The 18,890-nt window shown below is 45.6% G+C and overlaps 1 protein-coding gene and 1 non-coding gene across 10 annotated transcripts in view; both read left to right on the forward strand.

Annotated features, from left to right (window-relative positions):
• Positions 1-18,890, forward strand: part of htt (huntingtin) — a 72,108-nt gene that overhangs the window by 34,710 nt on the left and 18,508 nt on the right. For 5 of the 9 annotated variants that reach the window (XM_038307328.1, XM_038307334.1, XM_038307335.1 and 2 more), the window contains 25 exons: positions 192-318; positions 398-525; positions 607-717; positions 8,264-8,341; positions 8,636-8,859; positions 8,960-9,038; positions 9,149-9,310; positions 9,400-9,455; positions 9,530-9,678; positions 9,776-9,912; positions 10,000-10,116; positions 10,210-10,332; positions 11,602-11,861; positions 11,953-12,095; positions 12,207-12,420; positions 12,593-12,734; positions 14,840-15,019; positions 15,160-15,336; positions 15,460-15,536; positions 15,679-15,814; positions 15,923-16,045; positions 16,197-16,404; positions 18,095-18,240; positions 18,424-18,601; positions 18,701-18,799. In XM_038307328.1, the coding sequence (XP_038163256.1) occupies positions 192-318; positions 398-525; positions 607-717; positions 8,264-8,341; positions 8,636-8,859; positions 8,960-9,038; positions 9,149-9,310; positions 9,400-9,455; positions 9,530-9,678; positions 9,776-9,912; positions 10,000-10,116; positions 10,210-10,332; positions 11,602-11,861; positions 11,953-12,095; positions 12,207-12,420; positions 12,593-12,734; positions 14,840-15,019; positions 15,160-15,336; positions 15,460-15,536; positions 15,679-15,814; positions 15,923-16,045; positions 16,197-16,404; positions 18,095-18,240; positions 18,424-18,601; positions 18,701-18,799 (3,574 nt within the window). The remainder of the gene's footprint in view (positions 1-191; positions 319-397; positions 526-606; positions 718-8,263; positions 8,342-8,635; positions 8,860-8,959; positions 9,039-9,148; positions 9,311-9,399; positions 9,456-9,529; positions 9,679-9,775; positions 9,913-9,999; positions 10,117-10,209; positions 10,333-11,601; positions 11,862-11,952; positions 12,096-12,206; positions 12,421-12,592; positions 12,735-14,839; positions 15,020-15,159; positions 15,337-15,459; positions 15,537-15,678; positions 15,815-15,922; positions 16,046-16,196; positions 16,405-18,094; positions 18,241-18,423; positions 18,602-18,700; positions 18,800-18,890) is intronic. The other 4 variants (XM_038307332.1, XM_038307337.1, XM_038307331.1 and 1 more) reach the window with 1 other exon arrangement.
• LOC119798016 lies at positions 8,387-8,516 on the forward strand. The gene has a single exon (XR_005282651.1).

An 18,890-nucleotide genomic window follows, 5' to 3' on the forward strand; every position in this document is an offset into this window, starting at 1 on the left:
TATTCATTTAAACAAACTAAATGCTTTCAGTCTCAGCAAGCATACTTTATGCACCACAACCATCTTGTTGTTTCATGACCTGTGGAGTGTATATATTAAGAAAAAAGATCAAACATTTTATACAAAAATCTGAAATCATTAGTTTGGAAAAGTGTGGAATTTCTTGACCTTTTTCTTATTTATTTCTCTAGGCTGCGCTGCCGTCACTGAGTAACACCCCGTCCCTCAGTCCCATCCGCAGGAAAGGGAAGGAGAAGGAGACGGCTGAGCCAAACACTGCCCCCATGAGCCCAAAGAAGAGCAACGAAATCAACACAGGTCAGTCTGCACTCACTCACATTTAATCTTTTACTTTTAAACATGTAAAACAATAATAATATTTGCTGTTATTTTTAAGCAGGCAGGCAAACGGACAGCACAGCATCAGCAGCAGTGAATAAATCGATCACCCTGGGCAGCTTCTACCACCTTCCTCCCTACCTGAAGCTCTACGATGTACTGAAAGCCACACATGCCAACTATAGGGTCAGAATGAATTCCCTGTTTCCTCCGCACTTTTTTTGATGGGCTGCAGAGGTTGTTAAAATGGGCTTCCCTTTCCTCCAGGTGACTTTGGATCTTTACAGTAACCAGGAGAAGTTTGGAGGTTTTCTACATGCTGCCTTGGATGTTTTGTCTCAATTGCTGGAGCTGGCCACACTTCATGACATCGGAAAGGTGGGGACTGTCACCTTAGATCAGGGGCCGGCAATCCAAACTGCCCAAAGAGCCATATTGGACCCAAAAAACAAATCCGTCTGGAGCTGCAAAAATCTAAAATTCCTATATAGGCCTCATATGGCAACATGGGCTGTAAGCATTTTAGCTCACAAAAAAATGACTATTTGGGCTTAAATATATAATAAGCATTCATGATTAAATGTCGTTCTTGGAGCAAATGTCACATAGCAGCATGAGGTGAGAGAAAAGATGTGAGCGCTCTTACCGTGGGCAATTCACTGTGCCCTGCTTCACCGCCGTTCACCCCACGGTTAAGGTTTTGTTGCATTGATGAAATTATAGAAACACGATAAAGGAATCTTTCTATGGTGGACTTGTTTCTATTTGGAGGAGTGGATGGAGTCATGAGGAACCAAATAGGAACTGACATCCATCAGAGCAGAGCTCTCTAACCCCGAAATCCCACATCCTCTATTTTTATTTCGAGGATTTGAGGAAAAACATTTAAGAAAACTGACATCCCTACATCAGAGCGCTACCTGTTCGATCTATGAGCGGTTTTCCATCCCTGCAACAAAACGTTGGGTTACTTAACGTAATCCCTGGTTCTTTGATAACAGAGTGAGGTGTTTCACTATGGGAATCGCCTTGGCGTGACCAACTACGGAAGCTCCAATGACATCACGTCTGTCTGAGACAGACAGGTTGAGCCGTGTTCGTGGCTCCACCCACCAGCTAGATCACGGCCAACCTACCCGCCTCAACTCATTCTAGGCAGGTTTCTTTCCGTGCCCATGCAAGAAGGGATGTGTTGGTGAAACATCTCACTCTGTTATCAAAGAACCAGGGATTACATTAAGTAACCCAACGTTCTTTTTCTAACTTCGCTCGGTGTTTCACTATGGGAGATATGGCCCACTCCCGGATTGCATGATGATCCCGAAGCCATATATGATAGGAATCACAACCCAGGTCTCAGTTGGACCCTAACATCCCTACTCCAAGCACTGAGTGTGCTAGCGATGGCCGGGCCACATCCAGCCTGTAAAACCTCACAAATGTGTGCGGCGTAGCCCAACTGGCTGCAGCACAGATGTCCTGAACTGACACACCACGGAACAAAGCGCAAGAGGTGGCCATGCTTCTGGTAGAATGGGCCCTCACCCCTTTAGGGGGCTCTGATCCTGCGCACCTATATGCCAGAGATATAGCCTCCACAACCCAGTGTGCTAATCTTTGGCGGGAGACAGGTTTGCCCTTATGAGCAGTAGCCCAGGATACAAACAGAGGGTCAGCTCTTCTAAAACAGGCTGTCCTGTCCACATAAACTCTTAAAGCTCTCACTGGACATAAGCAATGAAGCTTCTGCTCCTCTGCTGAAGAGAAAGGGGCTGGATGGAATGCCAGCAATTCCACCATCGAACACCTATATGCTGAATCCAACACCTTCGGCACAAAAGCCGGGTTGGGTCTCAAGCACACCTTAGAGAGCCCGGGTGCCCACTGTAAACAGGCCGGACTAATTGAAAGTGCATGCAACTCACTCACCCTCTTAGCCGTAGCCAACGCTAAGAGCAGGGCAGTTTTCAATGAAAGGACCTTTAAGCCAACACCCTCCAAAGGTTCAAATGGGTGATGACAGAGGGCATCCAACACCAGAGAGAGATCCCATAATGGCACCAGAGGCTTAGAAACTGGTAACTTACGTCGGGCCCCTCTCATAAAACGACACACTAAGGGGTGCTTCCCCACAGGTTTATCACCAAACCCTACATGACAAGCAGAGATTGCGGCTAAATAAACCTTAATTGTTGAAAAAGCCTTACCCTTCTCCAACAAGCTCTGCAGAAAGCAGAGCACGTCCCCCACTGAACACTGAAAAGGAATGGTCTGTTTTTCCTCACACCATTCCTCAAACACTCGCCATTTACCACTGTAAAGATAGCGAGTAGAAGAAGCCCTAGCATTCTGTATGGTGTCGATCACCTCTGGGGGGAGGCCTGTTGCATTTAAATTCCACCTTTCACGGGCCAGGCCCAGAGAGCCAGGTGATCTGGGTGTGGATGATAAATCTCCCCTTGAGCCTGAGACAGCAGGTCCCTTCGAACGGGGAGGGGCCATGGTTCGGCTGACAGGACTTGGATTATCTCTGCCACCCAGGGCTTCGATGGCCACCAGGGAGCCACCAGAATCAAAGACAGCCCCTGTTCCCTCACTCTGACTAGAGTTGGGGATATCAGGCTGAGAGGAGGGAAAGCGTAAAGCAACGCGTCTGGCCATGGGTGCGCCAGCGCGTCCATACCCAGTGGAGCGTCTGGGTCTGACAGGGAGAAAAACAGCGGGCAATGAGTGTTTTCCCATGAGGCGAAGAGATCTACGGCAGCCCGTCCGTATCTCTGCCAGATCTGCTCCACCACCTGTGGATGCAGCTTCCATTCCCCATAGAGAGGGTTCCCTCTGGATAAAAGATCGGCCCCTCTGTTCAGAATTCCCGCTACGTGCGTTGCTCTGAGCGACAGAACTCTGGTGCTGCTCCACATAATTATGTCCCTGGCCAGTCTGTGTAACTGCAGGGACCTGGTGCCGCCCTGACGGTTGATATAAGCCACCACAGTGGAGTTGTCGGTCTTTACCAAGACGTGGCGACCCATCACATATGGCATGAAGTGCTTCAGAGCTAGGAACACTGCGTGCAGTTCCAGCATGTTGATGTGAAGCCGCCTCATTCTCGGCGACCATATGCCATTCACCGCTCTGCCCATCATAGTTGCGCCCCAACCTGTCAGGGAAGCATCGGTTGTCATGGTAACCCTGGATGCTACGGTCCCCAGCGGGACGCCCGACGTGAGAACCGTCGGGTCTCTCCAGGGCTGAAGAGCCGCCACGCATGTCTGTGTCACTTTTACTCTGCGGCACAGATGACGGCGGGGACAGAGTCGCAGCGAGGCGACCCACCGCTGAAAGTCCCTCATCATCAGAAGCCCCAGATGGACCACTGAAATCACGGATGCCATAAGGCCGAGGAGCCGCAGGCACAGTCTGAATGTAACGACGTTTCCCAACTGAAAACGCGTCATGCACTGGGTGAATGACAGGATTCTCCCCTCTGATAGTGTGACACGATAAGAGAGGGAGTTTATTTTGAGACCCAAATACTCCGTGCATTGCACGGGAGTCAGGCGACTTTTGGCTTGATTTATCCTGAACCCGAGGTTGATGAGGTGGTTGATCACTGCCAGGGAGTCGCTGACTGCCTGCTCGCTTGACCGAGAGCAGATTAGATAATCGTCTATGTACGAAAATATTCTGATCCCGCGCGTCCTCAGAGGGGACAGCGCCGCCTCCACACACTTGCTGAACACCCTCGGGGCTAATGACAGCCCGAACGGGATGGTCTGAAACTCGTAGGCTGCGCTCTGATAAGCGAACCTGAGAAACTTTCTGTGTGGGGGGTAAATGGAGATGTGAAAATAGGCGTCCGCGAGGTCGATGGTTACAAACCAATCCCCCGGACGGATGGAACGGCACAGTGCTTTGTGTGTGAGCATCCTGAATGTATATCTGCGTAAGTGTCTGTTTAACACACGCAGGTCCAGAATGGGGCGTAGTGATACGCCGTCTTTCTTTGGAATGAGAAAATAGCGCGAGTAGAAGCTCTGACGAACCTCCTCGTCCGGTACAACTCTGATCGCTTTTTTCTCTAACAGGGATGCTATTTCGTCTTTCAGGACGTGAGCTGAATCCCCGGTGGCAACCGAGGAGAGCACTCCGTTGAATCTCGGAGGTCTCGTGGCAAACTGCAGTCTGTAACCCTTGGAGATTGTATGCAAAACCCATGGAGAGACAGCGCATGCGCGCCACTGATCTGCCCGAGCAGAGAGAGGAGAAGCGTCGCTGCTGAGTGACGTCATCCCCTCTGCACTGCTGCGCTCGGCTCTGTTGTACAGAGCGCGAGCTCCCTCTGCTGGGCGCAGAGGGGAGTGGCAGAGAGCCATTTGTGTTAATTTTTTTCTTTTTTGTGGGGGGCTTTCTGCCCTTGGCAACATGCCTGGCTGCAGAAAAGCTGTATTTATTTTCTCTAATTCCCCCTGAACAACACTTTGTAACATGGGGCACAGCTGAGTGCTTGGTGACACTGATAACGTGCTGTGGAGTGTTTTGTGACACTGTGTCCTCCACCCCAAAATGTCTTCTCTCTGAACGTGAGAGGGAGAATTTAACATGCCTCCTGGTGAACTGGGAACTACAGGAGCATCTGAATCCTGGACAGAGAAGTTTGCCCTGGTGCCTGGAAACCTTCTCTTCAGAGGGGAGATGGTTAACAGTGGGGTTAGGTTGCCCGCTTTTTCTTGCTCTCCCCAGGGTGGGATGGACGATTTTTTGCAGCGGCCGCTGCAAAAGAGTGCTTCCCCCATGGTCTTGGGTTCTCCGCTTTGCTTTGCTGGGTGGATTGTGTGGCAGGTCTCCTTGAAGGCTTGGCTCCACCTTGCCGTACTCTCACTGCAGCAGCCGCAAACCCAGGTCTGGGTCCCTGTGGGGGGGTTTGGCTGGGCTTACGAGGCAAACAAAGGTTAAAAGCCTCTCCCTCCTGTTTTCTGAGGTTACTCGTCTCCCTCATCTTCTCCAAGGAGGGGCCAAATAGACCTTTTGTCGGGTCATAGGGCGCATCCATGATCTCGGCCTTCTGGGAATCACTCAGGCCTGACAGGTTTAACCATAGGCCTCTTTCCCCTGAGACAGCCAGACCCATGACCCGACCACAACCTTGAACAGCACCTCTAGAGGAGCGCAAGATGAGATCGTTCACCACACAGATCTCATCCCATAGACTGGGGTTAGGTGTCCCCGAGTCCAGTTGACGCCCCATCTCCTCCAAGATTTCACCTTGGTACGCAGACAGCAGTGTAACCGCGTTAAGTGAGCACACTGACTGACCCGCATATCTGTACATCCTTTGGTAAATGGAGGCTGTGAGGCGGTCCATTTTACCTGGGAGCGAGATGTTTGAGGATGCTGAAACCGATCTGCGGTTAGGGTGGAGGTGGTAAGCCACTGAAGGCTCTACAGCTGGGGGTTCGGCCAGCCCCAGCTCACCCATGCCCTGTATCTCCAGCTTAGAGAAGCCCTTGGTGGGAAGCTTACTCTTAAATGGGCTGGACCAGAAACGGCTCATTTCTCTCATGCAAGCGGGAACGGCTGGTAAAAGTTGCTTTGCTGGTGGTAAAGCTGGTGGAAGCCTTTTACCGTCGTACAGGTCCCGTTCTGCTCCTTCTGAATTCTGCGCTGCAGGCCAGGGGATGTTCAGCTTTAAAGCCGCCCGTCTGCACACATCGTACAGATCACTATCCCCCGGGGAGGTGACTTCTGCCCCGCTTGGAGGCCTGGAGTGATGACCCGGGAAGGTCGAGTCCTCCTCCTCCTCCTCCATGTCCTCCAGTTCCAGGAGGTCGGAGTTAGCGTCACCCTCCGTTTCGTCGATGTCTGCCTCGAGTTTCCCACTGTCCATAAGGCCCTCAAACAGAGGAGGCATGGACGGGTACTCCTCTTCCATCACGTCCGCCCAGCTCTTAGAGGCTAGCGGCGGATGGTTTTCACCCGCCGCCGCAACGGCTGCAGGTGAGGAGAAGCAAGGGTCCTGGCTGTTAGCGACAGCCACCCTAAGCCGCCTCTCCAGGATCCTTTCCGGTATCGACGCACAGTGCTGGCATCCCTGAGGGTCCGCCAGCGATGCCTGAGCGTGCTTAGCGCCCATACATGCTATACACATCGGATGAGGGTCCCGCCCAGAGATAGATGCCCCGCATGACGCTGGACACGGGCGGGATACAACCTCTTTAGCCTTCGGTTCCGAACCTTTGGCAGGGGTAGGAGCCGCAGACATGACTGTGGTTAAACACGGAGCTCGTCGCTACACGTTAGCTCTTTACTGATATAAAGTCCGTTCGCCACAACACGTTAACCGGACTCTTATGCTAGCGATACACTGCTAGCCAAAAACCAAGCCCACCTTTACGTGTTAGCTCGGCTGACACAAGCGCTCTCTATTCCGTTAATTAAAACGGAGTAGATACAGGGACAGCTCGCCTTTACGCGGTCACCGCTCCCAGCGTTTGTGTTCCAGAAAGTGCTTCTGCCGAAGCGCTTACTCAGCACGGTACAGGCCTGTCCTGGTCCTGCGTTCAGCGACGTTTTCCTTTACGGAACGCCTGAGAACAGTTAAACAGGTCCAAGCTAACCTGAGCGCGCTGAGGGAGCTTAGTTGTAGTCTTCACACGGGAAGAAAGCGAGAATGAGTTGAGGCGGGTAGGTTGGCCGTGATCTAGCTGGTGGGTGGAGCCACGGACACGGCTCAACCTGTCTGTCTCAGACAGACGTGATGTCATTGGAGCTTCCGTAGTTGGTCACGCCAAGGCGATTCCCATAGTGCAGGGGTCTGCAACCTGCGGCTCCAGAGCCACATATGGCTCTTTGGAGCCTCTCCAGCGGCTCTTAATAGTAGCTAAAATGTATATAAAGAGCAAAATAATTTACTATAATATATACCGGTATCAATAGCTTTAGTGTTTTTTATAAGATGGAAAAGAATGAGATTAAAAGAACCAGAAATATGTTTTAAGAGACATTTTTCTATGAATTAGCTCGAAAATTATATGTTTTAACATTAAAAATACACGAATTGTTGATTGTTTGAGATGGCAACAACTAATTTCCTATACAAAAAAAAAAGGTTTTCTAGAAAAAGTCATGGTATATTTTGCGGCTCTAAACAACTTTTACTTGGTCGGACTCTGGGCAAAACGGCTCTTTGGATATGAAAGGTTGCAGACCCCTGCCATAGTGAAACACCGAGCGAAGTTAGAAAAAGAACTAGCAGCAGTAGTGGATTTTGGATATGCAATCCACTTCTTAAATCTATCTTTTCTCTCCACTAATTGCTCCAGAAGTTCTGCAATCCTGCTTTTTCTCTAACTCCCAACTTTGTTGCCAGCTGCAAATTTAGCTTGCCTTCCCTGGAAATACCTTTCCAAATTACTCTTTCTATTTTTTGACAACTTCTCGTTACAAAGCAAACATGCAGGCAATCCTTCCACACAATGAAAGTAAATGATTCGGTACATTCTTCTTTGAAATCCTTTGTTGTCATCAGGTATCTTCTCTTTTTTCTCTTTGCGGGTCCGAGAAACACCTTTGTTTGCCTGGCACCGCGTTGCGCTGAAATGTGTGTTGCAGGCCACTGATCTCTATGGCTATGACGCAAATTTTTATTGACAGAAATGTTAAATTTTTTGTTTACATTTATTTATTATACAAATGGTTTACAGCATGTTTGACCTCCTGCACACCATATTAAACAGTTTTTGAAAACGCTCCAGGGAGCTGCAAAGGGGTCGCTAAAGAGCTGTGGGTTGCCGACCCCTGCCTTAGACGGCTATCTTTATTTTAACTGCTTATGAAGATAACATTATGCTTTGTTTCACTAAAGGCAGAACTGGCATAAGACTAATGTTATTTACAGAAAGTGACAATCTGTTTGTCTTTTTAGTGTGTAGAGGAGATCCTTGGCTACCTGAAGTCCTGTTTCTCCAGAGAACCGACCATGGCCACAGTTTGTGTGCAGCAGGTTTGTGATCTACGTTTAAATTTGGCTTTCTTACATTAACTATGTGTGGAAGTCCTCATGGCTGTAGCACTGAGCAGTGTGCTACATCCGGTTCTGCTCCACACAGAGTGAGGCTGGTTCCTGCCGACAGGGCCTGTAAAGACATTGGTTTCCCTGTGCGATGGTTCCATACACTGTTTAAGAGGAGAAAAATCAGTTTGAAGAAGTATTTCATGCTCTAGATGAAGGTTAAAGAGACTCATTTGGTTGATGTTTTGGTTGAAAGGCAGATTTTATTCCCGATTTATTGTTCAGTTATTGAAGACGCTGTTTGGGACCAACCTGGCTTCCCAATATGAAAGCGTGCTGAGCGGACCCAGCCGCTCCCAGGGCAAAGCGCTCCGCCTTGGCTCCTCCAGTCTGCGCCCTGGCCTCTACCACTACTGCTTCATGGCTCCGTATACACACTTCACGCAGGCGCTGGCTGATGCTAGCCTCCGCAACATGGTACAGGCCGAACAGGAGCAGGATGCCTCGGGGTGAGTGGAGTAGAATAAATCCTAAATACTTTCCTTATTAAAACACTGACAGCCCTTGATTTTTTTTCACATTTCGGTCACATTTTCTCTCAATGTTTAGATGGTTTGACGTGATGCAAAAAGCGTCCAATCAACTGAGATCTAACATTGCAAATGCTACACGTCAGCGGGGAGACAAGGTGCATATCCACTGCTTTTTCACTACGTTAACTTTCAGATGTTTACTCAGACATAAGTGTGTCCTAAATTGGCTTATTTAACAGTTTTTTGTTTTTTTTCTCCTCCTCAGAATGCCATTCACAACCACATCCGTCTGTTTGAGCCGCTCGTGATCAAAGCCTTGAAGCAGTACACCACCAGCACCTCTGTGGCCCTGCAGAGACAGGTGCTGGACCTGCTGGCCCAGCTGGTGCAGCTCAGAGTCAACTACTGCCTGCTGGACTCGGATCAGGTTAAAAGCATGCACCTTTCCTTTAAATATACCCATCTATAAACATTGTGTAACCTGCTGAAACAATGTTTTTTTTTTTTATGTTGCAGGTGTTCATAGGCTTCGTCCTAAAGCAGTTTGAGTATATTGAAGTGGGGCAGTTCAGGTATGTTTGTCTCCCCCCCCTAAAGATCAAAACCTTTCATTTGAGTGGATATAAACGTTTGTCCTCCTGTGCAGGGATTCTGAAGCCATCATTCCCAACATCTTCTTTTTCCTGGTGCTGCTGTCTTATGAACGATACCACTCCAAGCAGATTATCAGCATCCCAAAGATCATCCAGCTGTGTGACGGCATCATGGCAAGCGGCAGGAAAGCCGTCACCCATGGTGAGCAGAACACTTCCACAATTTTCTTTGTTTGTATTTTTGATCGGTGTAACTAATCTGTTAACTAATCAGGATATATTTATTTATTTTCCTCCAGCCATTCCTGCCTTGCAGCCCATAGTTTATGACCTTTTTGTGTTGAGAGGCTCAAACAAAGCAGATGCAGGCAAAGAGCTGGAGACCCAGAAGGAAGTGGTGGTGTCCATGCTTCTCAGACTTGTACAGTACCATCAGGTACGGACGGAGGCGACAACAGGCTAATGTTAGGGGGTATCCTAAGTTTGTTTCCCTACCTTAACGTGCCTGGGCCTTCTGTTTTAGGTGCTGGAGATGTTTATCCTTGTTCTGCAGCAGTGTCACAAAGAAAACGAGGACAAGTGGAAGAGACTGTCGAGGCAGATCGCAGATGTTATCCTTCCTATGATTGCAAAGCAGCAGGTTGTTGAAGACCAAAGCAGTCATCTCTTTTAATACCCAAACTCTGTTTTATTTCTTTAACTCCCTGTTCGTCTTTTCTCTATCATGTGACAGATGCTCCTGGACTCTCCAGAGGCGTTAGGTGTGTTAAACACTCTGTTTGAGACTGTGGCCCCCTCCTCTCTCAGACCTGTTGACATGTTGCTCAAGAGCATGTTTACTATCCCTGTCACCATGGTGAGACTCCGCCTCTATTCTTACTGTACTGTAGGATGTATTCTTTACCTATTTCATTCAGTCACCTCTGTACCTAATAGTTCAAAAAGCTTCACAAACATTTCTGAAAGAAGGGGTTGCTTTTGTGAGCATAATGATTCCCAGCATGCTTTTCTGATAAGATGCTAACTTGGTTATAAATTAAGTCCTAAAATGTCCTCACTACTCATTATTCTATCGTTAACTCTTCTTTGTATCAGAAATGATTGGGAATAACAGCAACTTGGCCTCAAATTCAAAAGGTGAAGGGGATCCAGTAGCTACAGACCTTTAGCGATGATTTGGCCTTTAGATTTGGTCATTAACAGGGTATAGAGAACCTCATTGGACGAATTTTACTTGCTGAGGAGCCATCCAAACCTTACACCACAAAGAAGAGTGCAAAACCAAAACAAGCGCTTTAAAGGAAGCCACAAAGAACAGTGGAGACATCTTCTTTTTAGCATCTCTGTTTGACAACTGCAAGATCATCCCGTATTCACAGAAAAGTGAGTCAGTGTAAACCAAACTGAACCAGATTGTTTTAACAGCAACATACCTTAAGCTTTTCATGGGGCATTTTGGCTGATCAGCAAATGTTCAGGCAAAGAATTTTCTGCCTTAAGTTTTTTTAAGGCAGCAACTTTCCTCACTTACATCTAGCCTTTTATTAGATATCTTTTTAATAAAATATTAATTATGCCTTCCTAATGAAAGATTGGATCCATGTTGCCAGAGAGAGAGAAGCTGCTGCTCTTAGTTCGGGGCAGATGCTGATCACTGATTGGTCAGTCGCTAATGAGTCTCCAGCACAGATTGGCAGGTTACGTTACATCTATTCATTGAACCAGTTTAGATTTTTCAGTTCTTATGAAAACAATCTGGCTTCAAATGTTTGCTGCAGAGAGACAGCAGAAAGATTTGTCCCCAAACTGTAAAATGGAATCACTAAACTAAGTTATAACTGATAACTGGTAGGCAAATCAGTCTAGATCATAAAATCAGACTCTTGTCCAAAATCAGTGTCTGACCTTATGAATGTGCTTCTGGAACACTGCTTAAAAAAGAATCGCATGATCACTCTCCTAAACTTCATAGAAAACTTTTTCATAAAGAGTTGAAGCTATTGATCTGTTAGGTCAGAGAAATCTGGTGTTAAATGCTGCGGCTGTCACTTCATTGTTAGCAATATCTGCACAACAGTCAGTTTAGTAATTAATGAGTAAATAGAGCTTTTTTTAACACCTCTAGGCATCCGTCGCTACTGTCCAGCTGTGGGTTTCCGGAATCCTGGCCGTGCTTAGAGTATTAGTGTCCCAGTCCACTGAGGACATTGTCCTGTCCCGGGTCCATGAGCTGTCTCTCTCTCCACACCTCCTCTCCTGCTACACGATTCGTCGCCTGCATCAGCAGAGCCCCTCCTCCAGTGACCCACCCGCTGCTGAAACGGGCTGCAACCAGGAAGCCAACGGAGACCCACAGAAGGTTCCACCTGAAGAAACCTTTGCAAGGTGTGTAGGGTGGTATGGTGGGGTAATACACAAACTCCTTTGGCTATTTCATACAAGTTTATTAAATATCTTTTTCAATATCTCCCTCTAGGTTCCTTCTTCAGCTAGTGGGAGTGTTACTGGACGATATCTCCAGCAGACGGATTAAAGTGGACATCACCGAGCAGCAGCACACCTTTTACTGCCAGCAGCTGGGAACGTTGCTCATGTGTCTCATACACGTCTTTAAAAGCGGTCAGCGCATGCTCTTCTACTTTTACTCAGAAATTTTGCAATTTAAAAATGATTTATCTCAAGTTTCCAAAATAAAATTTAGAAAGTAGGCTTTAACTTTTGTATGAACAGGAATGTTTCGCAGGATCACAGCTGCAGCCAGTCGTCTCCTGAAGGGCGAGGCCGGTTCGGAGACCGGTCTCTACTACCCTTTAGAAGGACTCAATTGCATGTTCCAGAGTCTCGTCACCACCCATCCGCCTTTGGTGCTGTTGTGGTGCCAGGTTCTCCTCATTATCAACTACACAAACTATTCATGGTGGACCGAGGTTCATCAGACACCCAGGTGAGAAGAAACTAGAAGACATACTTTGATTTCTAAAATTCTTTCACATACATTTTCTAGAAATGAACAGAAGTGATGCTAGTTCTCTTGCAGTTCTTTTATGTAAATTTATTAAGAGATGATTTCCATCCGACCTCTTTCTGTCTGTCCCTTCTTCCATCCTTCTTTTCAGGGGGCATAGCCTCTCATGCTCTAAGCTGTTAAGTCCACATTCCTCTGGGGAAGGTGAAGAAGAAAAGCCAGAGTCCCGGCTAGCGATGGTCAACAGGGAGATCGTACGCAGGGGAGCCCTAATTCTCTTCTGTGACTATGTGGTGAGAAAGCTACTGTTGACTGTAATTTGGATTAAATTTTGAGCTTATATTATTGAGGTGGATGTACAGATTCAAGGTTCATTCATGATTTAAGAGCACGGCTTCTATGCAAGCTAGAACCATGGAATTTCATCAGAATGTCTTGATACGTCTTGAAAGGAAAACATTATGGAAACATCCATCTGTCCATCTATCCATGCCCACTGCAGAAATAACTGCTATTGTTATTTTGATCATTTCTCCTCAAATTTTAAACGAATTTAAAATAGGCTTTAAACTATGAAAATCTTAGGCAGGATAAGTGAAGCTTTACATGAATAATTGTGCAGTTACTGCAAAGATGAGATTTGGGCTACAATCATGCTCTATTCTGATTTTTTTTGTTTTCCTCTTAATTTTTATTAATTTTTTTCATATTCGACCGTTATCAGACTTCATTCTGAATGGTTCAGGACATCATAGCGAGTGCAAGCGTAGAGGAATACTGTAGACATCACATAGCAGTCCAGTGTTAATGGAAATTATGATGAATGTGACTCTGATTAGAAGTGTTGATTAAAGTCCTGTTAAAGAAAAAAACCCAAAACAAAAAAACATAATGGTTGATGCTAGGGGTGTAAATCACATCCATCATGGCGATTCGATTCAGTATCGATTTCCTGACCCAACGATTCGATTATTTTCGATACTCAAGAATACACCACGATACGATTTGATTCGATTAATCGGTAAATTTTTTTTTTTTTTTTTTTACACCTTACAGGCTAGACAAAGTATCAAGTTTCAAATAAATCAATGAAAGCTGTAATATCGTTATGCTTTTTTTTTTTTTGAAACAACAGCAAATAACAGAAGTAGAAAAGTTGCATCAAAAAATACTGCACATAATCAGTGCAATGAGTGCAATTCAGTACCTCGGCTCCAGACGTCCCCGCCCCCTCCACAGACGCTCCGCTGCACCTCTCCCAAACTGCAGCTCACCGCAGACAGGAGGCCAGCTTGTTTTGTTTTTATGACCGAAATTGCGGAAAACAACTCGTGAAGTTTGACTTGCTAGAAGAGCGAGGTGCGCGAGAATGCTGGGATCCTTTTTCCACCTGGATCTCTGCCCTCTTTGGCCCTCATGTCCCTCCGTCATCAGACTAAACTCGCTCCCACTTCCTCGCCGCTTCGGCCGTATCTAGACCCACAGCGTGTAGCACAGACCATGCTTCAATATTGAGCATAATTTAAAAATGTCTGTGTCAAGCTTACTGCAACACACTGCTGTAAGAGTATAACCAGGAAGCGAGGTAGGAGGGCAAAATAGGTTTAGCGCCACCGCAGCACGGGAGGAGAATTACGCCCAGGAGCAGATGGATAAAAATAGTCCGGAGGAAAAATCAAAACATGAATCGATTGTCTTGCGGACGTGTCGATGCATCGGATCGTCGGCTGTTGGATCGATGCGTCGATACAAAACGATTATTATTTACACACCTAGTTGATGCCCAGTGTCTTTGTGTTAATAAACTCCTATTTTATGGGAGCTGATAGCAACATGACAACATCATTAACAGAGAAGGAAAGTAAGAAAAAAACAGCACAACTAATAATGGCCACCCAATGGCCACTTCTCATTATGTACACCTGGCTTGATCCTTTTTTGTATTTATTTATTTAATCATTATTATTATTTATTTATTTTTTTTTATTATTATTTATTTTTTGTATTCTCAATGGGAGTATATATGTGGGTATGTTGGGGTTTGTTCTAGTTCAATTATGTTTATATGTTAAAGGTACATTGTTATCTATATAATTATTCATATGTCTTTATGTTGTACCATATGTTAAGCGTAAATAAACTTTGGAAAAAAAAAATAACAATGGCCACCCAATAAAATGGGTTCCATTCAGACTGCAGGCACTAAATACGATTGGATACATATCAGATTTAGTACCACATATGGAAGTGAATGATATTTTAAGGATCAGAATGGGGCTGTTCGGACTGCCATTAAAAAGATCCGAATTGGATCACATTTGAGTGCATGTTAACGTAGCCTTAGCCCCACTGAGCCGCATCCTACTAGAATGAATTTGTAAATTGTGCTGCTTTTTAGTGTCAAAATCTCCACGACTCGGAGCATTTGACCTGGCTGATCGTCAACCACGTGCGCGACCTAATCAGCCTTTCCCATGAGCCTCCAGTACAAGATTTCATCAGCGCTATCCACCGCAACTCTGCTGCCAGTGGTCTCTTCATTCAGGCGATCCAGTCTCGATGTGACAATCTCACCACTGTAAGACAAAAACCTGCTTAAAGTCTGAATAGTTTTTCATTTAATCCTTCTTCTCAATGCTCAGTCCTGTTGTCACTGGATCCTTCAGAGTTTTTCCCTTTCTTTTTCCTGACATCTCTTCATTTATTTGGAATTCCTAGCCCACCATGCTGAAGAAGACGTTGCAGTGTTTGGAAGGCATCCACCTCAGTCAGTCTGGGTCTCTTCTCATGCTCTACGTAGACAAGCTACTCAATACGCCCTTCAGGGTTTTGGCACGCATGGTGGATACGCTAGCATGCCGCAGAGTAGAAATGTTGCTGGCCGAGACATTACAGGTGACTGTGAATATGTGGAAGTGTAATGATGATACCAAGATGTGAATGTGGTGTGAAGGTTGGTGGAAAACTTTTTTTTTTAAATAAATGAATCCTTTGGGCTCCATATATCGCCCCCTACAGAACAGCATAGCCCAGCTGCCTGTGGAGGAACTGGAGAGAATCCAGGAATACCTCCAGACCAGCGGATTAGCTCAAAGGTCTGCTTTCACAACTTGTGGTTTCTGCTTCTCCTGTAGCTGAATAATTCTCTTGTATTGCACACCTGATAAGAGTTTGATTTTATGGTCTGTCAATGAGGAAACAAGTGAAGTAAAGGTCATCTCTGTTTATCTGTTGAAGGCATCAGAGGTTCTACTCCCTGCTGGACAGGTTCAGAGCCACTGTCGCTGACACCAGTAGCCCGAAACCTCCAGTGACGTCCCACCCTCTGGATGGGGATCCTCCTATACCCCCTGAAAATGTTGCTGCAGACAAGGTAATGAATAGAAAGCTAATTTTAACAACATAACTTTCAGGAACACCTTTGAGCTCCTGTTTTACTAAACAAGAAGTAAATCTGGTTGGAAATGTTTCATCTTTGTAGGAGTGGTATGTTGCTCTGGTGAAGTCCCAGTGCTCGCTTGGTGGAGATGTTTCCTTACTGGAGACAACAGAACTACTCACTAAATTACCTGCTGCTGATCTGCTGAGTGTCATGAGCTGCAAGGTAATAAATAACACAGATGCACAAAACATCTGTTGAAAACACCCGATTCCAACCGACAAAACAAATATGGACTTATGGATTTATTTCCTCATGCAAGAGTGGATTAAATTAGATATTGACTGTAACTTTGTTGTTTGTTTTTTTTTCTCAGGATTTTAATCTTGGTCTGTTGTGTCCATGCCTGAGTTTGGGGATGCAGAGGCTAACCCGGGGTCAGGGGTCTCTGTTGTTGGAGACAGCCTTGCAGGTGACCTTAGAGCAGCTGGCTGCAGTTACTGTGTCACTTCCTGTCCCCCACCAGCCCTTCCTGCCACCACCTGAACCTCAGACGTACTGGAACCAGCTGGGGGATGTGTACGGTGAGCGGGGAGGGGGCTTAACATTCAGGATAAGTCTTTGATTCTTGCCTTATCATGATAATAACAGTGACTGATGATACTGGTTATAGGGACAGCAATAATACCAGTTATATTAACAGGGATGAAAACTGTACTTAATAGTAGTGATGATACTGATACTGTAATAATAATGGAAATTAAAACACTGATAATGATCATTGTAATAAGAAGAATATTGGTTGGACAAAAGATAATCCATATTTTACAATCTGTAAAATAGATCTTGCAAACACACGAGGAAAAAAACGCTAAAATCTTCCAGCCGATGTTTTGGTCCATCTCTAATAATAACAGTCCTGCTAATAGTGAACTGTTATCATGATACTAATGAGAATTAGGATGATAATAATCATTTCTATTCAAGGAAGGATATTGGCAACTACAACATTTACTTTTAACAATGATAAATGTATTAATGACAGTATTAGTACTGTCATTTATCATAGTAATGGTGATGACTAGAATAATACCGTATTTTCACGACCATAAGGCGCACCGTACTAAAAGATGCAGTCTCAGTTATGTGTGCCACTACTGTATTTAACACACACCGGATTATAGGGCGCGGGTTTTATATTCAGGTACATATCCTCTACTACGTTTAAATACCTCTACTGCGTATTTAAAAATAGAACGGGAGCAAAACTGAGTATGTTTGTGCTTTATTCATTTATTTATTACAAAGTATTAATCAAACCCATCGAAATCATCATCCCCTGTTTCTGAATTAAACAGCTGCGCTAAATCAGACATGCCAATTTCTCCTTCTTTGCTGTCAGAGTCACTTTCCGTGCCGGGCGGCTCCTTGGAAATGATGCCGGCTTTTGCGAAAGCTCGAACAACAGTTCCAGCAGACACGTTAGTCCAAGCATCAACAATCCATCCGCAAACGGTGGCGTAACTTGCCCAGTGCTGCCTTCCACTTTTCGTGAAACTGTGGTCTCCGTCGGTCATCCATTGCTCCCACGCCGCTCGCAGCCTTACTTTGAACGTCCGGTTCACACCGATGTCGAGCGGTTGAAGTTCCTTTTTTCAGACCCCCCGGGATAACGGCGAGCACAGCGTTCATTTGATTCGCCTTGTTTTTGACATCGGCTGTGAGATGGGCACGCATGGAGTCACAGATTAACAGCGATGGAGATGTGTGGAAAAAAACACCTGGTCTCCTTACATTCACCTGCCTCAGCCACTCTTTCATCATCTCCTCATCCATCCAGCCCTTTTCATTTGCCTTAATAACGACTCCAGCTTAAAAAGACTCTATAGGCAAAGTCTTTCTCTTAAAAATCACTATAGGTGGCAGTTTCTGTCCACACTTCCCCCTTTAACGTTCTCATGGTGGTCTCAACAACGTCCGCAGTAACAACACACATAGGGCGCACCGCACTAAAAGACTAAAAGAGGGGAAAAAAAGACGTTTATATGCGCCTTATAGTCGCGAAAATACGGTAGTAGTGTTTTTATGAATAAAGAAAGTCCATGTTTTCATAGTGAAACAGTAAAAAATAAGATCACAATAAATTAAATCTTGATTTTTGATAGCATTGATAAGGAAGATGAAGACAGTCTTAGGTTTAATAATAATATACCCAGTTTTTATTATTTTATGTCAAAACCACTGAAAAACCAATAATTGTTGTGTTATTTTCAGATGAGCCGGGTTTCTATCCCAGGGTTTTGGCGCTGTGCAGGGCTTTGTCCCAGTATTTGTTGAGTGTGAATCAGCTGCCTTCATCACTACATATTCCCTCTGACAAGGAGCACCTCATCACGTCTTTCACCTGCACGGCTGCAGAGGTAAAACACGACACACGCCAGATGTTAGAAAGCCTCTGGAGAACTTCTAAAGGGTTCTTTTGTTTGCTGTCGGATTTGATTAAGACATTAAATCTGCAGTATGGATTAGTTTTCATAAAGTCTTTTCAGCATTTAAATTAGCATTATGAAATGAAAATGATCTCAAATCATCTCTTTGTCCAGGTGGTTGTATGGCGGCTGCTTCAGGACCACTTGCCACTGAGTGTGGACCTACAGTGGGCTCTCTCCTGTCTGTGCCTGGCCTTGCAGCAGCCCTGTGTGTGGAACAAGCTCTCTACCTTCGAGTACAAGACACACACCTGCTCCCTCATCTACTGCCTACACCTCATCATCGCTGCTGGTAAGGAAAGCTATGCTGGCTGCATTCTCTCACAGATTGGGTAAACTTTGCAACAATCTTATATTTTAAGTTCTGCTACTTGTTCATTTTGCCTCCCAGTGGCTGTGCATCCCGGTGAGCGGCTGCTGCCTTCAGAGAAGAAAAAAGCTCAAGGAGAAAGAGACGATGAAGATCAGCTGGACTCAGCCCATCCTAACAGTAAGAATCATTTCAGACATGCTAATATTTATTCGTTGGCGTTCTTTGTTCCCCATCTTTTATTTTTCTAAGTAACAATGTGTCTGCTACA

Source organism: Cyprinodon tularosa, unplaced genomic scaffold (genome assembly GCF_016077235.1).
Source record: "Cyprinodon tularosa strain WSP-4 unplaced genomic scaffold, ASM1607723v1 ctg607, whole genome shotgun sequence".
In the NCBI taxonomy this organism is placed as follows: domain Eukaryota; kingdom Metazoa; phylum Chordata; class Actinopteri; order Cyprinodontiformes; family Cyprinodontidae; genus Cyprinodon; species Cyprinodon tularosa.